The following is a 23,398-nucleotide window of genomic DNA, read 5'->3' on the forward strand; positions in this document are numbered from 1 at the left end:
CTGAGGTTTTCTGTGTTTGTCTGTTACATTTTTATTTAAAGTACCATACTCAGTTTTGCCTAGAGTATTAAATCTTTATTAGAGGACTAGTCACAGGAAATAGGGTATGTCTTGCATAAACCTCCCAATTTTAGGAAAAAATTAATTCAGAAATATGATATGAAACAAACAGAGAGCAAATAGTAAAGTAGGTCAAAGTTTTTTTTTTTTTTTAAAGATCTAGAATGCTGAGCACATCATAACCCAAAGTGTTACATTTGCTCCAATTGACACTGCAGGCTGTGTCCCTTATACTGACTCATTTTCTCATGGATCATTTTAGTGTTTAACACACATAAGCTTGACTGAAAGATCAAGAAGTCCAAGTCTATCCTCTATTTGGAAATGAATTCTAACTTCACAATTAACAACTAATTCAGATGAAAATGTTAATGTCATATTTTGAAAAAATGTTTATTATATTCTTTGACAATTTTGAATTTGGGGCATTTTCACTCACATTACGCTCTCTTATACCCACCCCTGGTACTTTGATATATTTTCTTTTGGCCCACTGAAATTAATTAAGTTCATTGATAGGAGTGTGAGTGGTGGTGGGGTGGGTGTTTACTAGAACATAAGAACCTTACTAGTTGGTATATCAATGAGGAAAAGTAATTTCCTCCCATACCAAATAACTGCCCTTAGACTGTCAGTGAGATATGAGGACTCCTGACTCTTGTCCATGGGATAATGCCACATTTTGCATTCAGATACCTACTTCTGCTCATTTTAGGACTCTACTAAAACATAAGTCATGACTAAACATATTTAAAGAAAGGCTAACCATGCAAGGAAGCTATCTGTGTTTATTTGTGAAATATTGATTTCATAGGAACAAAGCCATACAGGTTACATTTTAAAACAAAAACACTGGGTACTCCTTTAAATGATCTTTTTGATCCTAAGTTATAAGATCATCACTTCTGTTGGTTCTAAATGTTAATTAAAAACTGTAACTCTATAGGTCTTTGGAGAGTTGGATAAACAAAAGAATGCATCTTTTTAGGATATAACTTCAAAGATTAAATTAAAAAATGCAGTTATGTCCTTTTATCTGACACCCCAAATGTTGCATGGAATTTTGAGTAAAAAATTTGTGCAATTAGTCCTCATTTTATCACATGAATTTTATAGAAATCTTATTATATTGTTTTAATCTATGTCTTAGTTAGGGTTACTATTGCTGTGATGAAACACCATGACTAAAAACAAGTTGGGAATGAAAGGATTTATTGTGTCTTTGATTCTGCATCACAGTTTATTATTGAAGACACTCAATGAAGGAACTCAAACAGGGCAGGAACCTGGAGGCAGGAGCTGATGCAGAGGCCGTGAAGGAGAGAGCAGACTGAATTCCCATGTCTTGCTCAGTCTGCTTTCCTATAGAACCCAGGAGTACCAGCCCACAGTGGGCTGGGCTCTTCTACATTAATCACTAATTAAGAAAATGCCCTATAGGCTTGCCTATATCCTGATCTTATGGAGGCATTTTTGAAATTGTTGCTCACTCCTCTCAGATGGCTCTAACTTGTGTCAAGTTAACATAAATTATTCGGCATGGTCTATAAACTCCTCTTTGAAGTGGATGTAAGCACTACTATGAAATAATACTTTAAGAAATTGTTATTCAATACATATAAATGTCAAGACTCAGGAACCTTAAAGTCCTTGGTTTTGAAGGCTGTATGCCAGGATGCATTCTACCCTTCTATGTTTGTTTAGAAGGTATTTTATGTGGATGATCCTAATGAAGTGTCTGGAATTTCTCAGAATGTTAATATTCATTGTATTTCTCCTCTGGTTAACAAGAAAAATGCCTTGTGCATTGTCTAGTTCAAAGTCCCACATAGATGATGGCCTGAGTTTTATCCTCAGAACCAGTGTGACAAAAATAGCCAGGTGTAGATGGCCGTGTACAACTGGAGTCTTCCCAAGAGTTTCTTGCCCTGTCCAGAAGTCTGAAACACACCTGTCAACAGAAATCAGCTGGTGGTGCATTTTCACCTGTTCTGTCTTGAGATGATAGAAATGCCAGTGGTTCCATCAAAACCATTAAAAAATATGATAGTGACATCATCAAAATGATCATTAAAAGGAAAGTAAAATAACACAGAAGAAGCCAATAAATAATGAGCAATTATCCTGCATTTGGAAAACCACACATCTGACATGTAAAGCTTACAATGTACCAAGTGTGTGGTGGTACTTTATTTGTGCTGAAATGTGAATTAATAAATAAAGTTTGCCTGGAGATTAGAGGAAATAGCAAGCCATTTTAAGTAAACAAAGAAGTCAGGCAGCAGTAGCATGCGCCCTTAATCCTATCACTTAGCAGGCAGGGTCTCTGTACGTTCAAGGCCACACTAGGGAACACAGCCAAGTATGGTAACGCATGCCTTTAATCCCAGTACCAACCATAGAGACCTGGGGGTCTGTACAGACAGACAGAAAGTGACAGAGCTGTGTAGGAAGAGGAAGTGAGGCAGCTGAGCTAAGAGAGCCAATGAGGCGGCAGAACAGCAAGGTAATAAAGGCGAGGGTAGACAGAAAGTAACTCGCATTTGGAAGCAGCTGAGTTGGTGAGGTAAGGTTAGCTATGGCTTTGCTATTTCCCTGATCTTTCTCTAGGGCTTTCACCCCTATATTTGGCTCCATGTTTTTTATTTAATAAGACCATTTAGAAATTCATCTACACAAGTGGACTTGGCTCACTGTATTCCAATGTATAATGGTCACACATGTGCTAACATAAGTGAGAAACTTAATGTATTACATTAGGTGATTTTTATCAGGGCATTTTGGCTGGTTTTAAAAATAAATTCCCATTGCTGTAAACAGAGTATCTAAATATGTAAGATTTGAATATACACATAAAATTAATTTTTATTCAGGTTTTAGATATATTTATTGATTTAATACCTACCTGTCTTTATTTTAAGAATCAAATTCAAATTTGTAAGTTGCATTAAGCTTTGAGACAAAGAAGGCTTTAGTTAACAAAAGTAATAATTTCTAATAATAACATGGAAAATATTTTTTTTAAATATCTTAATTGTAGGTAGCTTGTATAACTCACCAAATAATTAGGTATTTTCCAGAGTCTGGAACTGTGAGTTCAATGGGCCAACAAGAAGGAATGAGAGAAAGTGCTTCTGCAAGTTGTCCTCAGACTTCCACATGTAGCCCATAGCATACAATCATGTATGTGCACACGCACACACTCAGACACACACACACACACACACACACACACACACACTAAAATAATCATAAATGATTATTAGGTGTATTGATTTGATATTTTAAGGGAGTGAAAGTAGATAGCTAGCACACATATATACATGCATACATAGTATTGCATACCTACTTACATCTGAAAGGATTTTGTTAGAAGAAAGTTATTTGCCAGTGCATTCTAGGCCACATAATGACAAATATACCTTTGTCAAGCTAGGTCTATGTCTGCCAAACTATCAAAAGCTCATAATGGATCACAACCATGTAAGCAGACATAAAACAGGACATTAAGATTGAAGTTATTGTCACAAATATTTGCAGAGACGATCACTTTCATATTTTGAAAGTAGATCTTGTCTGCCTCCCTGCCTCCTCTATCTCTCTTATCAACACAAGGCAACAATGGAGTGTAGATTTTTATTTAATTGCACTAGTTAGATCTCACAATGCAAAGGCCAATAAAAGGGTAGATGTGCTGTTATGTGTCACTGAAACTGTGGTGACACCATACTAGTGAAACAAAACCCACAGCAATAAACTTTTCACACCAAGAGCTGAATCTCAGCAAAGCATCAGTCACTTCCCTTGGATATTTGCAGATTCGGTACTGGGCTGCGCATGACAAAGAAGCAGCTGCCCATCGAGTCCAAGTCACTAGCCAGGAGTATTCAGCCAGGCTAGAGAACCTTCTGCCCGACACCCAGTACTTCATCGAAGTGGGAGCCTGCAACAGTGCCGGGTGTGGCCCTTCAAGCGACGTGATCGAGGCCTTCACCAGAAAAGCCCGTGAGTATCACAACCTGATTTTAGATACATCCAGAGCTACTACTTGATGAAACTGAGATCTTGGTTGTAGGCACATGTGAAAAGAATGTTCTATCTAGCTCTTCCTAGACTTTTGGGTTTCAATGCCGCATCCTCTATAGTGCCCCAGAATGTCTTTCAGCATTCCTAGCTGTGGTTGATAAGGGAGACCTGAAAAGCATGCTCTTACACATTTTTTATTCTACTTCTCAGTACCCTTAGAAGGACCCTCCTTCAAACTGCTGACCATTAGAAAATGAACTCGTCTACCTTCTACGTTTATTAATTTAAATTTGTTTTCATACAGATGCATCAGCAGCATAATAAAATCACAGTTGTGCTCATGTTCCTATGCTTTATCCGTAGACCATCACTGTTTAACATAGATAGAAACTAAATTCTCTGGTGATGCAACTGCTCTCTGTTCTCTTCGTTCACATGAGAAGTTTGTCTGTCCTGCTCAGACCTGGGCATTCTTATCTCTCCAGCTTCACTGTGACGTTTCTTCTGGAACCCAGTTGACTGTGTAGACACAGGAACACTTGTCGGCAGGACTCTAGAGGCATTCACAAGTATCTCTAAGAATGCTCACCGTTAGGGTTTGCAATGTTATAAGAATCACTAAGGAACGGATCTCCTACTACACTGACAGAGGTAGACAGTGTCAGATGTGGTTGTGAGTTCTACTTGGAACTGCACTACACCTATGACATCAGACAATGAGCTTTCCTCTTTTGAATCTTGCTCTTCTTTACTTTGCAAATGGAGCACCATTTTTTTCTTCTTCATCCTATGTAGCTTGATTTTTTCGCCTTGCCCACAGTCAGGACAAACCTCTGTCACCCGCCAGTCCCACAGCCGCTCAGACCCAACCAAATAAACACAGACACTTATATTGCTTTCAAACCGTATGGCCGTGGCAGGCTTCCTGCTAACTGTCCTTATCTTGCTAACTGTGCTTTTATCTTAAATTGATCCATTTCCATACATCTATACCTTGCCATGTGGCTGGTGGCTTACTGGCGTCTTCACATGCTGCTGGTCATGGCAGCGGCTGCAGTGTCTCTGGTCATTGCGGCGGCTGCAGCCTCTCTGGTCATTGCGGCGGCTGCAGCAGCTTTGGTCATTGCGGCGGCTGCAGCGTCTCCTTCTGCCTTTCTGTCCTTTTATCCTGCCTAGCCACGGCCGATCAGGTTTTATTTATTAACCAATCAGAGCAACTTGACATACAGACCATCCCCCAGCACAGCCAAGTGCAGACTATCTCAAACACCTGCACTCAGGCCCATGGTCCTAATCATCCTCTATATGGACCTGCTGGGTAACGCCACAAAGAACCTGAGAATGGGCTCCCACAGGACATACAGAACATCCCACAGCAATCCTATTCTCTTATTGCAAATATGTATTATGTCCAGAATAGTTTTACATAGAAGAGATGTGAAGGAGACCACACCAAACCTTAAAACTCAAGCTAAAACCCTGTAAAATAAATATGGTTATGTCCACAAGACAATAGGAGAAGTGAACTGATAAAACTGAAAGTGACTTGTGTGGCAGTCAAATCTGGAGGAGTGGCTGGAAGGACTTTGAAACAATGCCCTGAAAGCTAGAATGTAAGTGATGAAAAATAAGAGGGACCCATTTTGTGACAAGCTGGGAGAAGACTGTTTTGGATACAAAAAATATGCAGAATTTAAAATATTTAATTTTGGAAATACCAGTAGGACCAAAACATGGCTCTGAAGTAAAGAGGGGAGAGTGTGTTGAACTTGCAAAATGTGGAGTATTTTGTAGGTCCTCATTAAAAGTTGGGGTACTTTCTGAGTGTGATAATAACCAATTTTTTAAGTCAGAACGATACCCAGTTATGATATTTGAAAACATTGTTCTGACTTCCATGCAAGCATTAAGTCACAATTAGTAAAAGCAGAAAAGCCATTCCAGATTTGAGAAGAGAACCATTGGCAGCTAGTATGAAGAGGTAGTGTAGAGAGATGTGGAAATTATTCCTCATGTGGAGTTGGCTGAACATATTGGTAACTTGGGTGTTGGCAATAAATAGAAGAAAAGAACAAATACCAGATTTTTGCTTGAGAAACTAGAAGCGTGCTTGTGCAGTTTTCAAATGATAGAAAATACTCATAAAAGGCAGACTTGACATTACATGGCAACCAGTAATTCACCCTTATTATATTTGGACATCAGACATTCAATATAGACAATAAGTTCAACACATATTCAGAGGACAGCAGATAGATTAGGGCTATAGACCGACTTGGAGTGTTTAAATGTTTGTGAAGGATTCACAGATAGAGCAGGAATGTGTATGCAGAATCAAATCTGAAGCCCTTTCAACACCTGTATATTGATCAGAAGGTTCAGAGTTAATTCACAATGATCAACCAGAGAGAAAACAGCAACAAAGAGTCCAGGGTGGGGGGGTGTCTTGATAAGACACAAGAGATTCGAGAAAAGAACAAGAGATCTAGAAAACCATCATCTCTGAAAAGTCAGAAACAGCTATAAGACATACCATTAGATTTGGTCAAGATTGGTGACCTTGACGGCAACAGTCTGAAGAGACTGGAAGAGAAAGAAATCAGGTGAGAAGAGAATAAAGACAATTTTATTCCTTGCCTCACAAACACCTGGGTGAGTTAAGTGAGCTCTTGAATGTACAGTGCCGTGCTGTGCATGGTGCCTGGCATATGAATTAATCCTCAGATGGGTGGCTGTTGCTGACAGCATCATTCTCCTCAGCACCACAGACCCACATGGGATCTAGTTTGCAGAACCAAGATTCAATCTGTGACCCACTCATTACCGGTTCCTTCTTCCCACAGCTCCCAGCCAGCCACCAAGGATCCTCAGTTCTGTGAGGTCTGGCTCCCACTATATAATCACATGGGATCATGTTGTTGCCCTCTCAAATGAATCTACGGTGACAGGATACAAGGTAAATAAGAAGTGCCTAGCCTATTTTCCACATTAGCTTTATTCCTGCTAACACTGATATGTGAGGCTTCAACTGTCAGGAAAATCCTTTTGGCTTTCTCATTCTACCCACACAGCAGAGTCAGAAGACAGAGTCTCATGACAAATCTTTAGATAAGAAAACATCTTTAAAAATGCCTCTAAGAAATGGCTGGGGAATGACCTTTTAGGCACAGCTCTAAGAGCTCATTATCTCCCAGTAGTACTTTTTTCTGGATTTGAATTCAAATGTCATTAACGTTTCTGTCAAAGCTTCCTTGAAAATTCTCACTTACCCTGTTCAATGCTGTTTAGTCCCAAAGGTGTCAATTGAGGTGAGACCTCTGCTATGTCTACACTATTGTACTCAGTTGAATAGAAATATTTGGGTTAGAGCATCTCAGATTGATTGGTGGAAAAGTTTGGCAGAGCATCATGAGGAAAAGGGAATGAGAATGTGGGTAGAATGTCCTCTGGGAATTTGGTGCTCCATTTAAACCAGGTGTATTGAGACATGGACATGACTTTCCTGAAGAGGAAGGATTTGTCCCGCCTTCACCCAATACTGTTATGACAGGTAAAAAGGAATGTTCTGGCACTTGGTATTACCTATGCCAAGATGGTGAGACAACGTGAGGTGATTTCTTCTAATGTCAGTATATTAGTCTCAGTTTACAAATTATTTAATAAAATTAACTACTAAAAAAAAAGAAAACATCTTTAGTAGATTTTAGGAAAAATCTATGGCAAGTGATTAAGATAAATAGAATACCTGCTTTAAAGAATGGAGCTCTCATAGAAATCATTGCTTAGACAGAAGACGGAATACATTCACTTTTGTTTGTCTGGGGGTGCTGACTATTGTGTTGCCTTTCTCCCTCACTGTAAACTGAAAGGAAAAGGGTTATTTCCGTGGATTCTCTATACCATGATATTGAACTCGCGATGAAAGCTCTAGGAATAGTGTGGAAAAGGCTTAAAACTGGGAGAACTTTGCTGGGCCACTTCAAAATGTGACAAGCTTTCATTTCATATTTTCCTGAAAAAGATACATCTTTTTCATGCATATGTCCAGTCATTTCAAAACAAAAGTAAACAAATGAACAACAACAAAAAAAAAGCACTTGAGCTTATGGCACATGCTTTTGAATAAGCCCCAGAACAGCAGGACCCAATTCTCAGGGTATCATAACAGTGTGAATGTTCCGTCAAAGTTTGAATGTGCTTGTTTTTATGAACCAAAGAGTTTGCATTGTGTGCTGATGTTAACATTAGTCATTGGCTCAGAATTGTGACCTCATTGACTATTCATAATTCTGGACTCTGTAGATACTCTATAGACCTGATGGGCAGCATGATGGCAAGTTGTTCTCTACCCACAAACACTCCATAGAAGTCCCAATCCCCAAAGACGGAGAGTATGTTGTCGAGGTTCGAGCACACAGTGATGGGGGAGATGGAGTAGTGTCTCAAGTTAAAATTTCAGGTAAGCCATCATCTAAGAATTGTTTCAGTTAAGTTACCTGTGAGTTTCTGTGCCCTCTGCGTAGCTCCTCAGGAGGGAAAGGTAGACCTGGCATTCACAACATCACCATTTTCCTAAGCAAATTCAAATGTCAAGCATGCTACAGAGTTTGACAGTCCATTGCTTATGAATGGAAAAAAATAAATTCATAACATAGCACATGCCCATTGACTATGATTTAGACATTGAAAATGTCTAAGATGAATGTGTCTCAGAACCTAGCATGCATCATGGAAGATGTTAGAGGTGTTTATTGGATTGTGGTGATTACTACATCATGTAAATATGGTGTTTGTACCCTGAATATGTTTTTATTGACTATCTTAAAATGAATATCATATTTAAAGTATAAGGCATTAAAAGCACTAGCAATAATACTAGGCAATTATTTAATAATATTCAAAATTTCTTTTATATTTCAAGAGGAAATCTATTTTAAGTATTCTGACTTATCTTTCTCTGTTCCACATATGTTAATATAGTAATCAGAAAAGACAGTAGATTATTTCTCCTTTACAGTGACCCTTACTTTGTGCTTTAATATACACAATGCTTTCCTATGAGTGCTTGTCATCACAGGCTTGGTTAGACTCTGTGTAGTTGAGACAGTGACTCAACTTATTATTTGCTTAGTTTTTAATATTTTTCTCATAATTTCTTTATTAATGTTTATTACATTGAATTAAGATTGATGAGAACTTAAGAATTTTATTAGAGCATATAAAAAAATAGAAGATGCTAAATCAATGAGAACAATGATTGATTGAGAAAAGTGATTCATAGCTAAGTACATAAATGTGTTTTTATATAATAAGCCAACTAAATATGCCTTAACACAATGACAGACAATAATTCTAGCTTTCTCCCATGTGCCAAGTTCTCCTTAAACCTACCATATCACATACATATCTTTTTCAAATAGAAAGTGGTAGGAAAATACATTTACATTTTCATTTTAGTTATTGTGTCTTTTCAAAAATTTAGACCATATAGATCCCTAAGAAAGTTAGGGAATATCTCTACAGCCTTGAACAATTATGGTATGTTTCATCTGTTCCCAGCCACTCTACGTGTACATGTAATTTTGTGTGTGGGGTTTCTGTTGAGTAGATCAAGCTACATCCCCCTTCCTTGGTTGTCTTGTGAATTTGTCCCTGTATCACCCAAGATTTTAGAAACTTTAGTTAAACATAGACATAATTGTAGGTAAAAGTTCCCGTCATGCCAGTGGCTCCCAAATAAACACACTGAGGTTTATATTAACTATAAATGCTTGGCCAATAGCTCAGGCTTCTTACTAGCTAGCTCTTACTTTTAAATTAACTCATATTTCTTATCTATGCTTTGCCACATGGCTTGGCACCTTTATTAGCATGGCACGTTCATCCCATGCTCCCTAAGCATCTGGTTGGCAACTCCTCTGACTCTGCCCTTCTTTATCCCAGCATCCTTAGTTTGGTTGTCCCAGTTTTACTTCCTGCCTGACTACTGGCCTATCAGCTTTTTATTAAACCAATTTGAGTGCCAAATCTTTACAGAATATAAAAGGATTATTCCACAGCACATAACATTCTTTCAAACAAGTATATTCAATTTATCTACCCATCCCATGTTTTTTTATTGTAAGTAATAGTACATTTTTATAACGTCTTTTCTTATAAGTCTTTGTATAGATGAATTTAAATAATTAACAGAAATTTTACTGCTCTATTGCCAGGCCTCTTTGAAAGTACTTATCCCATTTCTATTACTCTAGTGAGAGCTTTTCCCCACAACATGGCATGGTTGCTCTTTCTTTTCATATACTGCTATTTGATAAATGAAGATGATGTCACATTACTTTAAAAACATTTTCTAAATTCTGAGCTTTAATGGCAAGCAACATTGCATTTTATTTTTATTTGTTCCTTGGGTGAAATAGAACCTGATTCATGGTTTCAAACCACAGTTTGTGTTTAAAGACACTGTAGCCATGCATGTGACCAAGGGGTGACAGCTAGTGAGAAGTGGGAAAATGCTCAACTTCTGACTTTCCAGGGAGAGGAGCCTATGTGGTAGTGTTGGCTCATCTCCATAGTATAAATAGTTTTACCTTTGACTTCAGGCTTCAATGTGATTTAACCAGTGTTTAGGCAAAGACTTTGCATGGTAGCACAGCATTACGAATTATCAGTATCCTGTGATGCAGTGGATGTGGATGTAATCTCAAGACATTAGTAATGTTAAACTATAGCAAAATAATTAGGCAGTAATATATTTTGAGTATTTGCTACCTTTGCTTTAATCTTTTTAATATAACTAATATATTTTATGCAATTTCACTTTTCATGATGGTGAATTAACAATTGCTTAAAATTTTTCTAAGAATTTACTAGTTGGCTCTTAGGAGGAATTATGCATCAGTTTACACACACTGCAGTGACAATTAGACATTTCAGTCTCCAGACACAACCTTCATTTGCAGAAAACTACAGAGAAGCCTAGAATATTTTTCTCTGTTACATTTGTCAACTAAAGAAAAGCTTTTCTTTTCAGTACTTTAAGTACTTATTTCAGTCTAATCACAAATGTACAAAGACATTATGGAATTAACACATCAATATGGAATATGTTTGAGAATTAGCACCACTCTAGAATTTTCTTGCTTATGTTTATGTATAAGTAATCGTATAAGTTAGCATTATTTGCCATGAACAAGGCATATCCACGGATGTGTAATTTCTAGGCCTCCTTGCAAATTGAAAGAACATTAAAACTTTTTTGTTTCAGTTTTATGTCTGAAGTCTATAGGCAGGGATTTAGTGCTTTTCCTGATAGTAATGTCCAAAAACATTGAGGTGTCTCTCAAATGGACAAATACAAAATGCCGATAGTGAGGCAGGCACAGTTCATGTCCATGCAGTGTGCTAAGGTTTATGCTTCCCCTACTCTATGATTACTGTGAGGATTTTACTTCAGCCAGCGTGCCTGTTAGTTATTTTTTTATTTAGGATTGCTACTGCTGTGACGAAACCCCATGACCAAAGCAAGTTGAGGAGGAAAGGATTTATTTGGCTAACACCTCCATATCACTGTTCATCATCAAAGGGAGTCAGGGCAAGAACTCAAACAGGGCAGGAACCTGGAGGCAGAAGATGATATAGAGTCGGTGGAGGGGTGTTGCTTTCTGGCTTGCTCCCCATGGCTTGTTCAGCCTGCTTTCTTATGGAAAACACAGAACCACCCACAATGGCTGGGCCCTCCTCCAATCAATCATTAATTAAGAAATGCCCTACAGGCTTGCCTACAGTCCAATTTTATTGAATAATTTTCTTAATTGAGGTTCCCCAACCCCTGTCACCTTACATGACTCTAACTTGTATCAAGTGGACATAATACTAGCCAACACACCATTCTCTCTGCACCAGCTGAGGGGGTCTTTTCAGACACAATCAAATCATGCAACTCTGCTCTTAGGTGCCATTGAATCAGTATCTAATTTTTTTACCAAGGCCTACAGTGTCCTATACAATCTGTGCTGCCAATCTCTCTTCTCCATTGATTTCATCTTCTGGATCCAGTGATGTTATTTCTATCTTAGGGGCCTTTGTGCTCCCTGTCTCTGCCTGGAGTTCTTTGGATCTGGCATGGCAGGTTCATTCTTGTTGTTTTTGTTTATGTTCAAATGTCAGTGCTTCAGAACAGACTTATATAGCCCCCAAATTTATGCAGCTACCTGCTTAAAGTAATTCTTCCTCACAGATTGATCACATGCAGTAATTTCTTCCTAACATTTATGACAGCTTAAAATTATCCTGTTTATTAATTTGTGTGTGTTTATTGCCTGTCCTGTCATTTTTATGAACCTAAGTTCCATGGGAGTTAGGCTTGTCTGCCTCATTTGCTCATTGGGATATTTGGCATATCATAGAATTTTTATAAATACCTGTTTCATTAATTAATGATTTTTTACATAGAAAAAAAGCTTTATGCACCCCAAGGCTATCATTCAGTTTTGTAGACATGGACATATTTCCTTGAAAAACACACACACGCCGGGCGTGGTGGCACACGCCTTTAATCCCAGCACTCGGGAGGCAGAGGCAGGAGGATCTCTCTGAGTTCAAGGCTAGCCTGGTCTACAAAGCGAGTTCCAGGAAAGATGCAAAGCTATACAGAGAAACCCTGTCTCAAAAAAAAAAAAAAAAAAAAAGACACACACTTTGTATTCTGCAATGTATAAAGATTAAGACTTTGTTAGAAGTATCTTAAATATTTTACTAGAAATGTACTACATAATTCTACTTCTCCTTGACATGAGCATCATCTTCTGCTGTGATGAATTATTCCTTATTAAATGTTTCCAGTATAGCTCAAGGCAAACAAAATACTGTGATGCTTTCATCAAAAGTTTGTTATCTAATAAACTCTACAGTGTCTTGAAAATCTGTCACTGCTATACTTCATTATAATGTAAGCTAAAATTATAGAAAGCTACAATGTTATAAATATTAAAGCCAGTAAGGTAATGTACATGGTTTCATATTTGCTAGCAACATTAAATTATTAGTTAACAATGATGTTCTATGATCCACAGAGAGCCATCTATTAAATGAGTTATGTGTGAGCTGCATATTTTAAGCCTTGATTTTCATTTTTAGTTTTAAACAGGCCATTTTAGCCCAAACAAGGATGTCTTTCAGGGAAATTTTAGTTTGGACTTCTTCGCAAGGGCAAGAAGTAACATTTGAAAGCCTTAAGGTGGGGAAAACAGGATCAGATTTCCTCACTTGGAAAATCATATTGGATTCTTTTGTGTGTGTGTGTGTGTGTGTGTGTGTGTGTGTGTGTGTGTGTGTACATATGTGTGTTAAGGCCGTGTAATTTAAGGAGAGAAATTATAAGGTTACAGCCATAGAATGATTCAAAGCTGATGTTGTCTAGACCAGAAAGAAGTGTCTTGAAGTCAAAGCTTTATTTTTAAAAGAGTGGGGCATTTTTTTCTTTTGATTTAAAAGTCCTGTACATTCATTTTCTTAATGTTATGTCTTCTAATAAATCAGAAATCTAATTATTGGTAATAAATCTCACTGTTAATAGAAATGACAGAAACATTTAATATATTTTGTTGGGTAGCTCTAAGCTATTAATTTAGCCTGTATATCCAAAGCCACTGCCTTTACAGGGAAATAGAAAACACTTTGCCTTTTCTCTTTCCTCTCGCCTGTTCAGTAGAAGAGAAAGAATGAGAGTGCTGTGCAGGAATGTTGAATGTTTAACCCCTTCATCCCCATGCTTTCTTTCCTAGTGACTAAGTAATGCAGTATAAATAGACAAAAGGTCAGTGGAAGGTAGAGACTTGGTCCATACATTAAACTTGAAATCCATATTGCTATAGTCCCCTTTTACTATTGATATGTCTTACTGTGTAGCCCTTGCTGGCCTAGAACTCACTATGTATAGAAGATTGACCTCAAATTCACAAAGATCTGGGGCTGGAGAGATGGCTCAGAGTTTAAGAGCACTGGCTGTTCTTTCAGAGGTCCTGAATTCAATTCCCAGCAACCACATGATGGTTCACAACCATCTACAATGAGACCTGGTGCCCTCTTCTGGCCTGCAGGCCGAACACTCACTGTAAACATAATAAGTAAATAATCTTTAAAAAAAATTCACAAAGATCCTCATACCTCTGCCTCCCAAGAGCTGAGATTAAAGACATGTAGCACCGTGCACTTTTGCAGATACATCTCATATGGGTATTTTCAGGGTTTTGTTAACTTATTTGCTTTTTTTGTTTATTTTGCTTTTGTTCTTGTTTTTTTTTTCTTTAGATAGATTATTTTGTAACCCAGACTGTTTTTGAACTTACTATATAGCTGTGGGTGAACTTGAACTCCAACCTTCCTGTCTCCATCACTCACTGAGGTGTGTACCACCATACCCAGCCAGCTATATAAGCATTCTCAAAACCCCAAATTCTTTTGAGCTTCTACTTGTGTATGATGTGCTGGGGGTGGAGGGAAAGAGTAGTATACATGCTAGTTCTAACTTGATTTCACTTGCTTTCTTAATTACAGAAAACTATGTAGTGCAATTACTATGAAAACTACAACTTCGTAAATGCCCACTGCTATTAGAATGGTTCTTATTTGACAATAGTGTTATATCCAAATGGCTTTCTTGGAAGTCCATTGACATAATTTAATAAATTTTATTTATAATTAGGCCCAGTCAGAAATAATTCCAGAAATGTATGTATATATATATATATATATATATATATATATATATATATATATAATACAATTTTGAAATAATCAAATATTTTGTCCCTTTTACTGCTTTTTGTGAGGGAGCTAAATGGGAGTCTGAGAAGATTAATCTAGCCTATATAACTTTTTGCTTAAAACTAGCTTCCATTTAAATTGACTCTGAAGTAGGATCCCCTTCATTACCACTAAGCCATCAATAATATCTCAAAGCACTTCCCTCTTGGACGGCCTTGTACTGAACTCCTGGATGTGTGTAGTGAGCATTAAAATGGAAGAGCAATATGTTGACTAAAGCAACTAGATTAGATTTCAAAAGACAATTCACAGTCACACTCAATGGCCAGTGTAACGTGACCCCTCCAGCTTTCTCAGCCCCAGAAGCCCCATAGTCTGGCTTGGATTTGAGAAGCTTTGAGCTACTTCTCTCTAGCAGCACATCTTATGGTTTCTTCAGACAGGAAGTCTGCCTTAACTAACCAGAGTTTTCCTGAGTTCCCACCAAGTAGTTCCCACCTTCTCAGCCGGAAGGAAGATCACAGAGTAAGTCTCAGTATTCCCTTTGGTGTATTTACTTAGACTTTAGACAGGACTTGGTCAAAAATTTCCTTAAGGAAATGTTAGATTAAAAATAATCTTCCAAGATTTATTTAACTAAAACAATTTTTGTTGATGAAAGTACAAACTAAGTCTCTGGACTTAGGTTTACTATTATAATATGCAAATAAAATGTCCCTTGAGAAACTAAAGCCTTCTGACAGACTCTTGTACTGCTTTGATTCTGTAGTGAGATGATTTGTCTACACATAAATCAGTAACTAACTATGGGCACCTGCAATGTTTTAAACATTTTTCCTTTCAGTTAGTTATAATGTGGCAAGCCCTTCTGAAGCCAGGGAGAAAAATAATAAACTAACCAACAAATTCAATCAAAATTACAGGACAAAACTGGTTGTTGATGTGTAAAGAGGTAAAGGTGACTTTGGAAGAATGATCAGATCCAGACTCTACTAAGCAGAATTTATTCTGAGATCTAAAGGAAAGGAACTCCAAAGTGGGAATCAGTGTGCTAGAGGAGGGAAGGGTGGGAAAAATCCATCATGGTCAGGAGACTCCTCCTCCTCCTCTACCTCTCCTCCTCCTCCTCCTCCTCCTCCTCCTCCTCCTCCTCCTCCTTCTTTGAGAATGTCTTATAAATGTGTTTGGGTTACATGTATCCCATCCCCCAACTCCTATAGATTCACTGCCTCTCCTCAGATGCTCAGATGGTCTCAACTGTACCATTAAAATTACAGAGCAGAAAGCCTTCAGGTATTGCAGTGATATGATGATGACGGCCTTTCAAAAGCAAAGCACAGACTTGGATAGTTGACAATTATACAGAACAGGATAATGACATTTTATCAATAAAGATTTTTTTCTAGAATTATGTCATTTTTGAATCCATGATTAGTTAAGCAAACACTAATTCCTAATTTTGTTACTACTGAGATGAATGCTAATGTTCAGTAGCTATTTTGTTTTGTTGGTTGGTTTTGGTTTTGAATTTTTAACAAGAAGATTATTTAATAAGATGCTAAAGATTTACTGGGTAGAAATCAGGATCACACAATGAATAATTAGCTAACAGACTATTTACAAGGTAACAAAGTAGCTACCAGTAAGGTTACATCTGGGTCTCCTTGTCACTTTAGCAACATGATTGGGGTAAAAACTACCAACTCTAGGAACTTCAAAGTGCACCCTAGGACATCCACTCCAAGCAACACATGGTACATCTTCCTCAAAAATGCCCCAACATGGTCATAACCCCCAATTAACTCTGAGTATCTAAGGCAGGTTTAAGGTGTCTGTAGCCTGCACATAGGCTACCACTTAAGGATGTATATGTACTACAAAGTTGGCCTTGAACTCCATGGGATTGATGTGGACCTTGGTGACCTGGAGGTGCAGGGAAAAGCTGTGTATGCCAATGCCACACAAATGCAAGCTCAGGTGCTTGTGCAGAAGCCGTTCATGTTGTCACCTCAGTAGCTATTAATAGCTGCTTCTCTCTGAAATTCTCTTCATGCTCTTTGCTGTGGTGCACATTAATAACTCTTTTGAAAATACTATGCTTACTAATGAGCTAAGTGTGTAAAATTTTCACAGAGTATTTATAGCAAAACTTTTAGTTTGTTACTGATAATAATTGATGTGGCTTATCCTTATGTCAAGGGAGGACTTCCCACCAGAATTTTTGAAAACATTAAATATGGGACATAAAAAATAAGTCACAAAATAATCTCTACAGAGTCCATTGATATAAAGTTCAAAAGCCGAGAACACCAAAGCTGTGTTAGGAGAGGCACATTGATGGCCCACAAAACTACCCCGGAGAGAATGAATAGTACCAAGACCCAGGCAATGCTTCCCTCGGGGACCCTGGGGAGTGGTTGGAAGAGACCACCGGTGCTGCCAATGTTCTCTGCTCTTGGCTAGGGAGTATATGGGCATTTTTCTGTCTTTTCTAAATTGTGTTTTGTAAAATACTAATTTACTTTCTATATACCAAAGCTGTAACCCTTCAGGACCAGAATCTCCTCAGTGAAAATATTTTTGACCTGGTGTTTTGAAAATCTATTAGTTTTCTAGGGCCACGATAGCAAAGTGGCATGAGATAGATTTCTTGAAAAATGGGAAATGCTGGCCGGGCAGTGGTGGCACACGCCTTTAATCACAGCACTCGGGAGGCAGAGCCAGGCGGATCTCTGTGAGTTCGAGGCCAGCCTGGGCTACCAAGTGAGTTCCAGGAAAGGCGCAAAGCTACACAGAGAAACCCTGTCTCGAAAAACAAACAAACAAACAAACAAAAAAAAAAGAAAAGAAAAAAGAAAGAAAGAAAGAAAAAAAAAGAAAAATGGGAAATGTTTTCTCTCAGAGGCTAGAAGCCCAAGATGAAGGGATTCCAGGAATGGTTTCTCCTGAGGTCTCCTGCCTGTTCACACGATCTGCCCTGCATGTAGATGCACATCTCTTAGGTTGACTCCAGTCATACTAGATTAGGATGCATTCTAATGACTTAAATTCCAATTTAATTATGTCTTTAAAGACCCTGCTGTAAATACAGTCACATTCTGAGGTCCTGGAGACTAAAACTTGAACACATGGATTTTGGAGCAACAACAAAAATACCAGGGTCATTTGCAATTTTGAGACCCAGTATTTGTCAACGGTGAAGGCAAGTGTCTTCTCTAAACAAATCTGATAAATTTTTATTTCAAAGGCTGGAAGCAAAGTCTTTAAGTAAATATATCAAATATGTGACATTGTGTTAAATGATGAGTATGAAAGGACTAGGAAGTAGCAACTGTTTTAAGTAAGATTGGCAGGAGAGGCTTGTTCCAAGGTACAGCCAGAAAGGGGCTGGAGAGAAGAGAGAGTTTCCTCCATTTACATGACCAAGACAATCCCAAAGCCCCCAGATGAGAGGAAGTATGGATGTTCAAGGATACCTGTGGCTACAGACAAGTCATGGGGAGGTCAGCCAAGTTAGATAAGAAAAACAGAAGGCTCTATTGTCATCAGGGGTTTACAGGATTTGACTAAGGGCTTTGGATGTTATTCCAAATCGATGCCATTAAAACATTCAGCAGTGAGAATTAACGTGATAACTTCTATATTTTGCAAGAAGGATTTTCAGCCAGTCTTTGAGCATGACACAGATAAACTATTTGTGGATTTCTGGAAACAGAAGCCCCATGGTGATGGTCAGAGCAAAAATTAAATTCAATTTTGATGAGTGTGGGAACAGTAGAGATGAGAAACCATTATATTTTGGGCTTGCTTGCAAGAAGACCCAGAGTGTTTTTTTTTTTTATGATTTGATGAGAACTATGAATTGGAATTTTCTGATATGAGAGATTTACGTGAACTAGTGGACTCGTCTGCTGAACTGACCAGCAGAAACACATCCTAAGACAGATCTGCCTCCTGAAAATACATGATTAGAGGCAATCAGGAGCCAGTTTAGACATGCTGTGGCCAGTGTTCTTGTTACACATCACAGTGGAAACAGATGAAGAAAGGGCCATTCTGTAAACCGAGAAACCAAAATTCATCAGAGAACCAACTGCATAGTTATATAACTTTATTTTTAGTCTATTATGAAATTAAAATACAGAAATTGAGACAGCAGATGTTTGTTAGTATTGCCCAAAGTTGTCAGATGGTGTTATTAATATAATAAATGAGGGAAAACACAGACTCATTACTTCTACCTAGAGAATAATATCTGAGAAGCAGCTGTGTCCTGTAGAATACTTTGCATAGGCAGAAAAAACTCAAAACTGCTCCAAATAGGTTTGTCCTGATAAGATCAGTGTCCCAAAAATATTCTCAAGGAACAGGTTTTGCCCTCTTTTCCCACTTGCAAGGTCTCAGCTCCACTCACAGATTGCCCTAGCTCTGGTTTCTGGAGGGCTGCAGCAATGTCAGGAATTACCGCTCTGATGCGGATGCTAATAAATGCCCAAGAAAGAAGACAGTACTGTTTCTTAAAGTTCCATCTTAAAATGAAGTACATTTCCCCAAAGCCCCCCTGAAAGCCTCTCCCATGATATGCAAGCCTGAGTCACAAATCTATCCCTACACCCATCAAATGACATTTCTATGATTTCTCAAAATGAGCACAGCTTACTCTTGTCTGAGGATGGCAAAGTCCGTTTTGACAAGTGAATGTTCCCATAGAAAATAAGAAGTGGGCCAGCAAGGAACTCAGGCAAAGATTCCTGATTAGTGTTAAAGGTGGAGAAGTGGAAATGGGGCCAGGAGCAGCGCCATAAAGCTGCAGAGGAGGACAGTCAGTTATGGAAAGCAAAACTCATTTTAACTCAAGCAGGAAGGCAGAGTTCGTCAAGACAGATACAGGGCGCTGGAGAATGGCTCAGCAGTTCAGGGTAGCAGCTACCCTTGCAGAGGAATCAAGTCAGGTTCCCAGCACCCACGCTAGGCAGCCCACAACTGCCTGTAACTCCAGCTCCAGTAGATCACTTCTGCCTTGGGGGGGGGGCGCTGCACTTAGATGAAGCTACTCACACACAGACACATGTAAGTACACACAATTAAAATAGTAAAAGTTAATATTTTTAAAAGGTGAATACAGAAATTAAAAGTTTATGATATAAAGTAAGCTGCCATCATTTAATTTGTATCAACAAAATAAATCCAGAGTTCTGATCCAAAGTTTGTGACCATTCCTTATTATTAAAATAAATATAGTAATATATATCCCTACCACAGTTAAGCATTATATATAATGTATATGCTATGTAAAAATATTATATATTTTTGACATATAATCATTGTTAAATATTATATATACCATATCAGAATATTTTATCCCTGCCAATGTTAAAGATTGTGATCAAGTGTATATAAATACTTAAAAATGGTTTATATTATTATTTCAGTGGAAAAAATGAAATTGTTTTTGTCTTGTTTTTTCTCTTAGATTAGATATTTCATAATTCTATATTTCATGGTATGTACTATAGTTTGGAAGCTATTCTGGGAAGGTATAATTTGGAATGAGTGTTGCTGAAGGAACTTGTGTTGGATCTATCATGAGAAAGGGTTCCCATGTATTTTCAGGAACTAGAAATTAAAGGAACTTAGTGTTTTTTTGAAGAAAAATTGCATCAAAATATTTTAAAAAAGAAAGCCATGATGCCAAAGGACAAAACTGCTTCAAGGATGGGGTTTACTTCTCTAAACAATGAGGGAGAGCAACATTCTAATTTTACTACATAGAAACCTGCCTTTCTTACTTTATATGATGTGAAACTGCTAGTCTGGGTTGTCAAGACTCAGCCAGGTTCTGACAAGCTGTAATATTTTGCACCCATAAATTGGTCATCGGAAAGGGTATAATCTTACACAACAGTCAATCTTACCTGTATGACTATAATTATTAGTAAGTTAAATGGTGCATTTTCTATAAATGTTGGTCTATTAATAACATATACCATTATGGTAACATATATCTTCTCAAAGGGATTGGAAACCATCTTTGTTCCCATGAGTGGATGGAAAGATAGATGTGAGTCCCCTTCAACTGTAATATAAAGCCTTATATTGCCTTCTGAAATACTGTCATTAAGTGACTGGGTTAAAGCAATCAGACTATCTTTACACACTACTTCAAAAGTTCTTCTCCCATGAAACCTCCCAGGTTGGGTGTCACTGTCTAAGTGTAATATGAAGATAATTGTACACACAGAGAAGGGAAGGTAGGTTTTAGATTTTCTCTCCTGGTATTTGGAAAACATTTATAAGGGAACATTAGTCTGTCAAAAAAATAAAGCTCTGAATGTTTCCCTCTGGCACTATGCTATACATGAAGCAAGAAGTATGCAAAATAACCCTTTGAGTCTCTCAAGTACATTAGTAGAACTCTTCTTACAAGAGAAAAAAAAAGTCAGTGTTTAATGTGTTAGCTACCTTGCCAAATTCTGTTTCTTTTTTATACAAATTATAAATACCGGTCTAATTAGCTAACATACACATTGTTAGAATAAGTACCATTAACGGAAAATGCTGTTTTATATTTCTTAATTGAACATGTTAATTGGTGTTTGTTATTTGCCTCCATTGCTTGATTTGTGTCTATAACAACTGGGGATTATGCAGACAACTGGGGATCATCCTACATGCCACTTTTTTCTTAGGAATGCTCTTTCTGATTCATGCATAGAGAATGCATCCTGTTACAGTGAAGGCAAAATCCAAGTCAGATTCTTTGGGAGGGTAACAAAACGTGTGACAATGGATTTGCTCATTCAACATGGTGCTTGGAGCACCACACATATAATGTAGGACCTGGCACCAGGAAAGTAGAGGCAGACTAGGACATACTCTCTATTTAAGGAACTTTAGAGTCATAGGAAATGAAGCATGTCAGCAATAATTGGTATGTGGTGATATTAACTAGACTGAGCAATGCATGACAACAGGGAAACTTTCTAAGACAAATGATAGAGATGAGAGCGTATACATTAAAGTGATGCTGTGACAAAAATTGGGACCACCCCAACCTGAGAAAACCGACTGAAGTGCAGATGAGTAAAAGCAGCCTGGGCAGATGGCCAACAGTGAATCCTCCCTCTCAAACTTTCTTCAATTCCTAGAAAACTCAGTCTGCATTACTTCCTTTTCTTGTACCTGTTCGCTTTTATTTTATGAGTGTTTCCCTGCATGTATGTAAGTGTGCTTGCCTTAGTGTGCCCACTAAGGCCAAAAGAACAGGTCAGAGATCCTAGAATTATAGTTACACATGGTTGTAAGTAGCCATGTGGGTACAAGGAACCAAACCTGGTTCCTCTACAAGAGCAGCAAGTGCTTTTAACTGCTGAGCCATCTTTCCAGCTCCATAAATTATTTCTATAATATTAATATACTGTATTACAAACCTTTAAAATATCTCTGCATAAAAATCCAGTGTCAGGAAGTATTTAGGTGACAAGACTCAACTTCTGAGGAGAGCAATGGCAATAATTCCAAAAGACATATAATAAATAAGAGAAAAATAATATAATTAAATAAATAAAAAACATACAAATATATAACTAAAAGAAAACTTCCATAAATAAATAACTAAAAGAAGGCTAGCAACACTGTTAGAAATGCTGGTATTAAAGACGAATCTTGATTCTGACTTGCTATGTGAGAATTGACTTGTTTAACATGAACATAGTAGTTTTTTAAGGAACTCCCCAGAATTCCCAGTGATTTGAAAAGAGCAGCTGATCTGTTGCCTTTATAAACTCCTCACATAAATGATAAAAGCTAAACTTTTTCTTGAACCTACAAAAATTTAAAAAGCACTCAATATATCAGAGTCTGGAACCATGAAGACATAACGGAGAATTCACCTTTTCAGAACAGAAGTAATTCTCAAACACATATCCCCAGAACCAAGAACTCCATGTTGCTACACTATAAAGTGGCCAGTATTGCTTTACAGTGTGGATGAGATGCTAAGCACTGCATGGCAGACATTCTGGCCAACCAGTGTTCAGTTTCAGCCAATGACTCCACATATATTTCTACTTTTTTGAGAGTTTGTCTCCTGTAGACGTGTAAGGGGCAAGTCAACTTTAGGATCATTCAATGGTGATTCAATGAATCGGAATTTCTTAGAACTCCATACCTGGGGCAAAACAATGAAGCTCCATGGGCCCTTCTGATAGACAGGTGATTTTGGATCCCACTGCAAGGCCATCATCTCATACATGAGTTCATAATCACTTTAAAAAGGAAAATATTAAATTCTGAGACACTTTTTCAAGCAAGAGAGATACTAATTTCTCATAGCCCTGATGCCATGGCTGAATAAAGAATGATCAAATGAGAATTTTAGTACCTTTTCCTCAGAAAGAATTTATAGGTAGTCATGTCACCAAATCATGGTTTGAAAGCCAAAGACTTTTGACTGCTGTAGCTATATTTAGAAGCATTTAGACAGCTATAATAATTCCAGCTCTCAACTCATTATGTTATAGAAGGTGAGATCACTGTGTTCTCT

At 37.7% G+C, this 23,398-nt stretch overlaps 1 protein-coding gene across 3 annotated transcripts in view; it reads left to right on the forward strand.

Annotated features, from left to right (window-relative positions):
• Cntn1 (contactin 1) overlaps positions 1–23,398 on the forward strand; it is a 321,618-nt gene that overhangs the window by 276,069 nt on the left and 22,151 nt on the right. For all 3 annotated transcript variants that reach the window (XM_042265297.2, XM_042265298.2, XM_076556639.1), the window contains 3 exons: positions 3,879–4,065; positions 6,930–7,042; positions 8,389–8,545. In XM_042265297.2, coding sequence (XP_042121231.1) covers positions 3,879–4,065; positions 6,930–7,042; positions 8,389–8,545 — 457 coding nt within the window. The remainder of the gene's footprint in view (positions 1–3,878; positions 4,066–6,929; positions 7,043–8,388; positions 8,546–23,398) is intronic.

The sequence above is a fragment of the Peromyscus maniculatus genome, chromosome 20 (genome assembly GCF_049852395.1).
Source record: "Peromyscus maniculatus bairdii isolate BWxNUB_F1_BW_parent chromosome 20, HU_Pman_BW_mat_3.1, whole genome shotgun sequence".
NCBI lineage: Eukaryota > Metazoa > Chordata > Mammalia > Rodentia > Cricetidae > Peromyscus > Peromyscus maniculatus.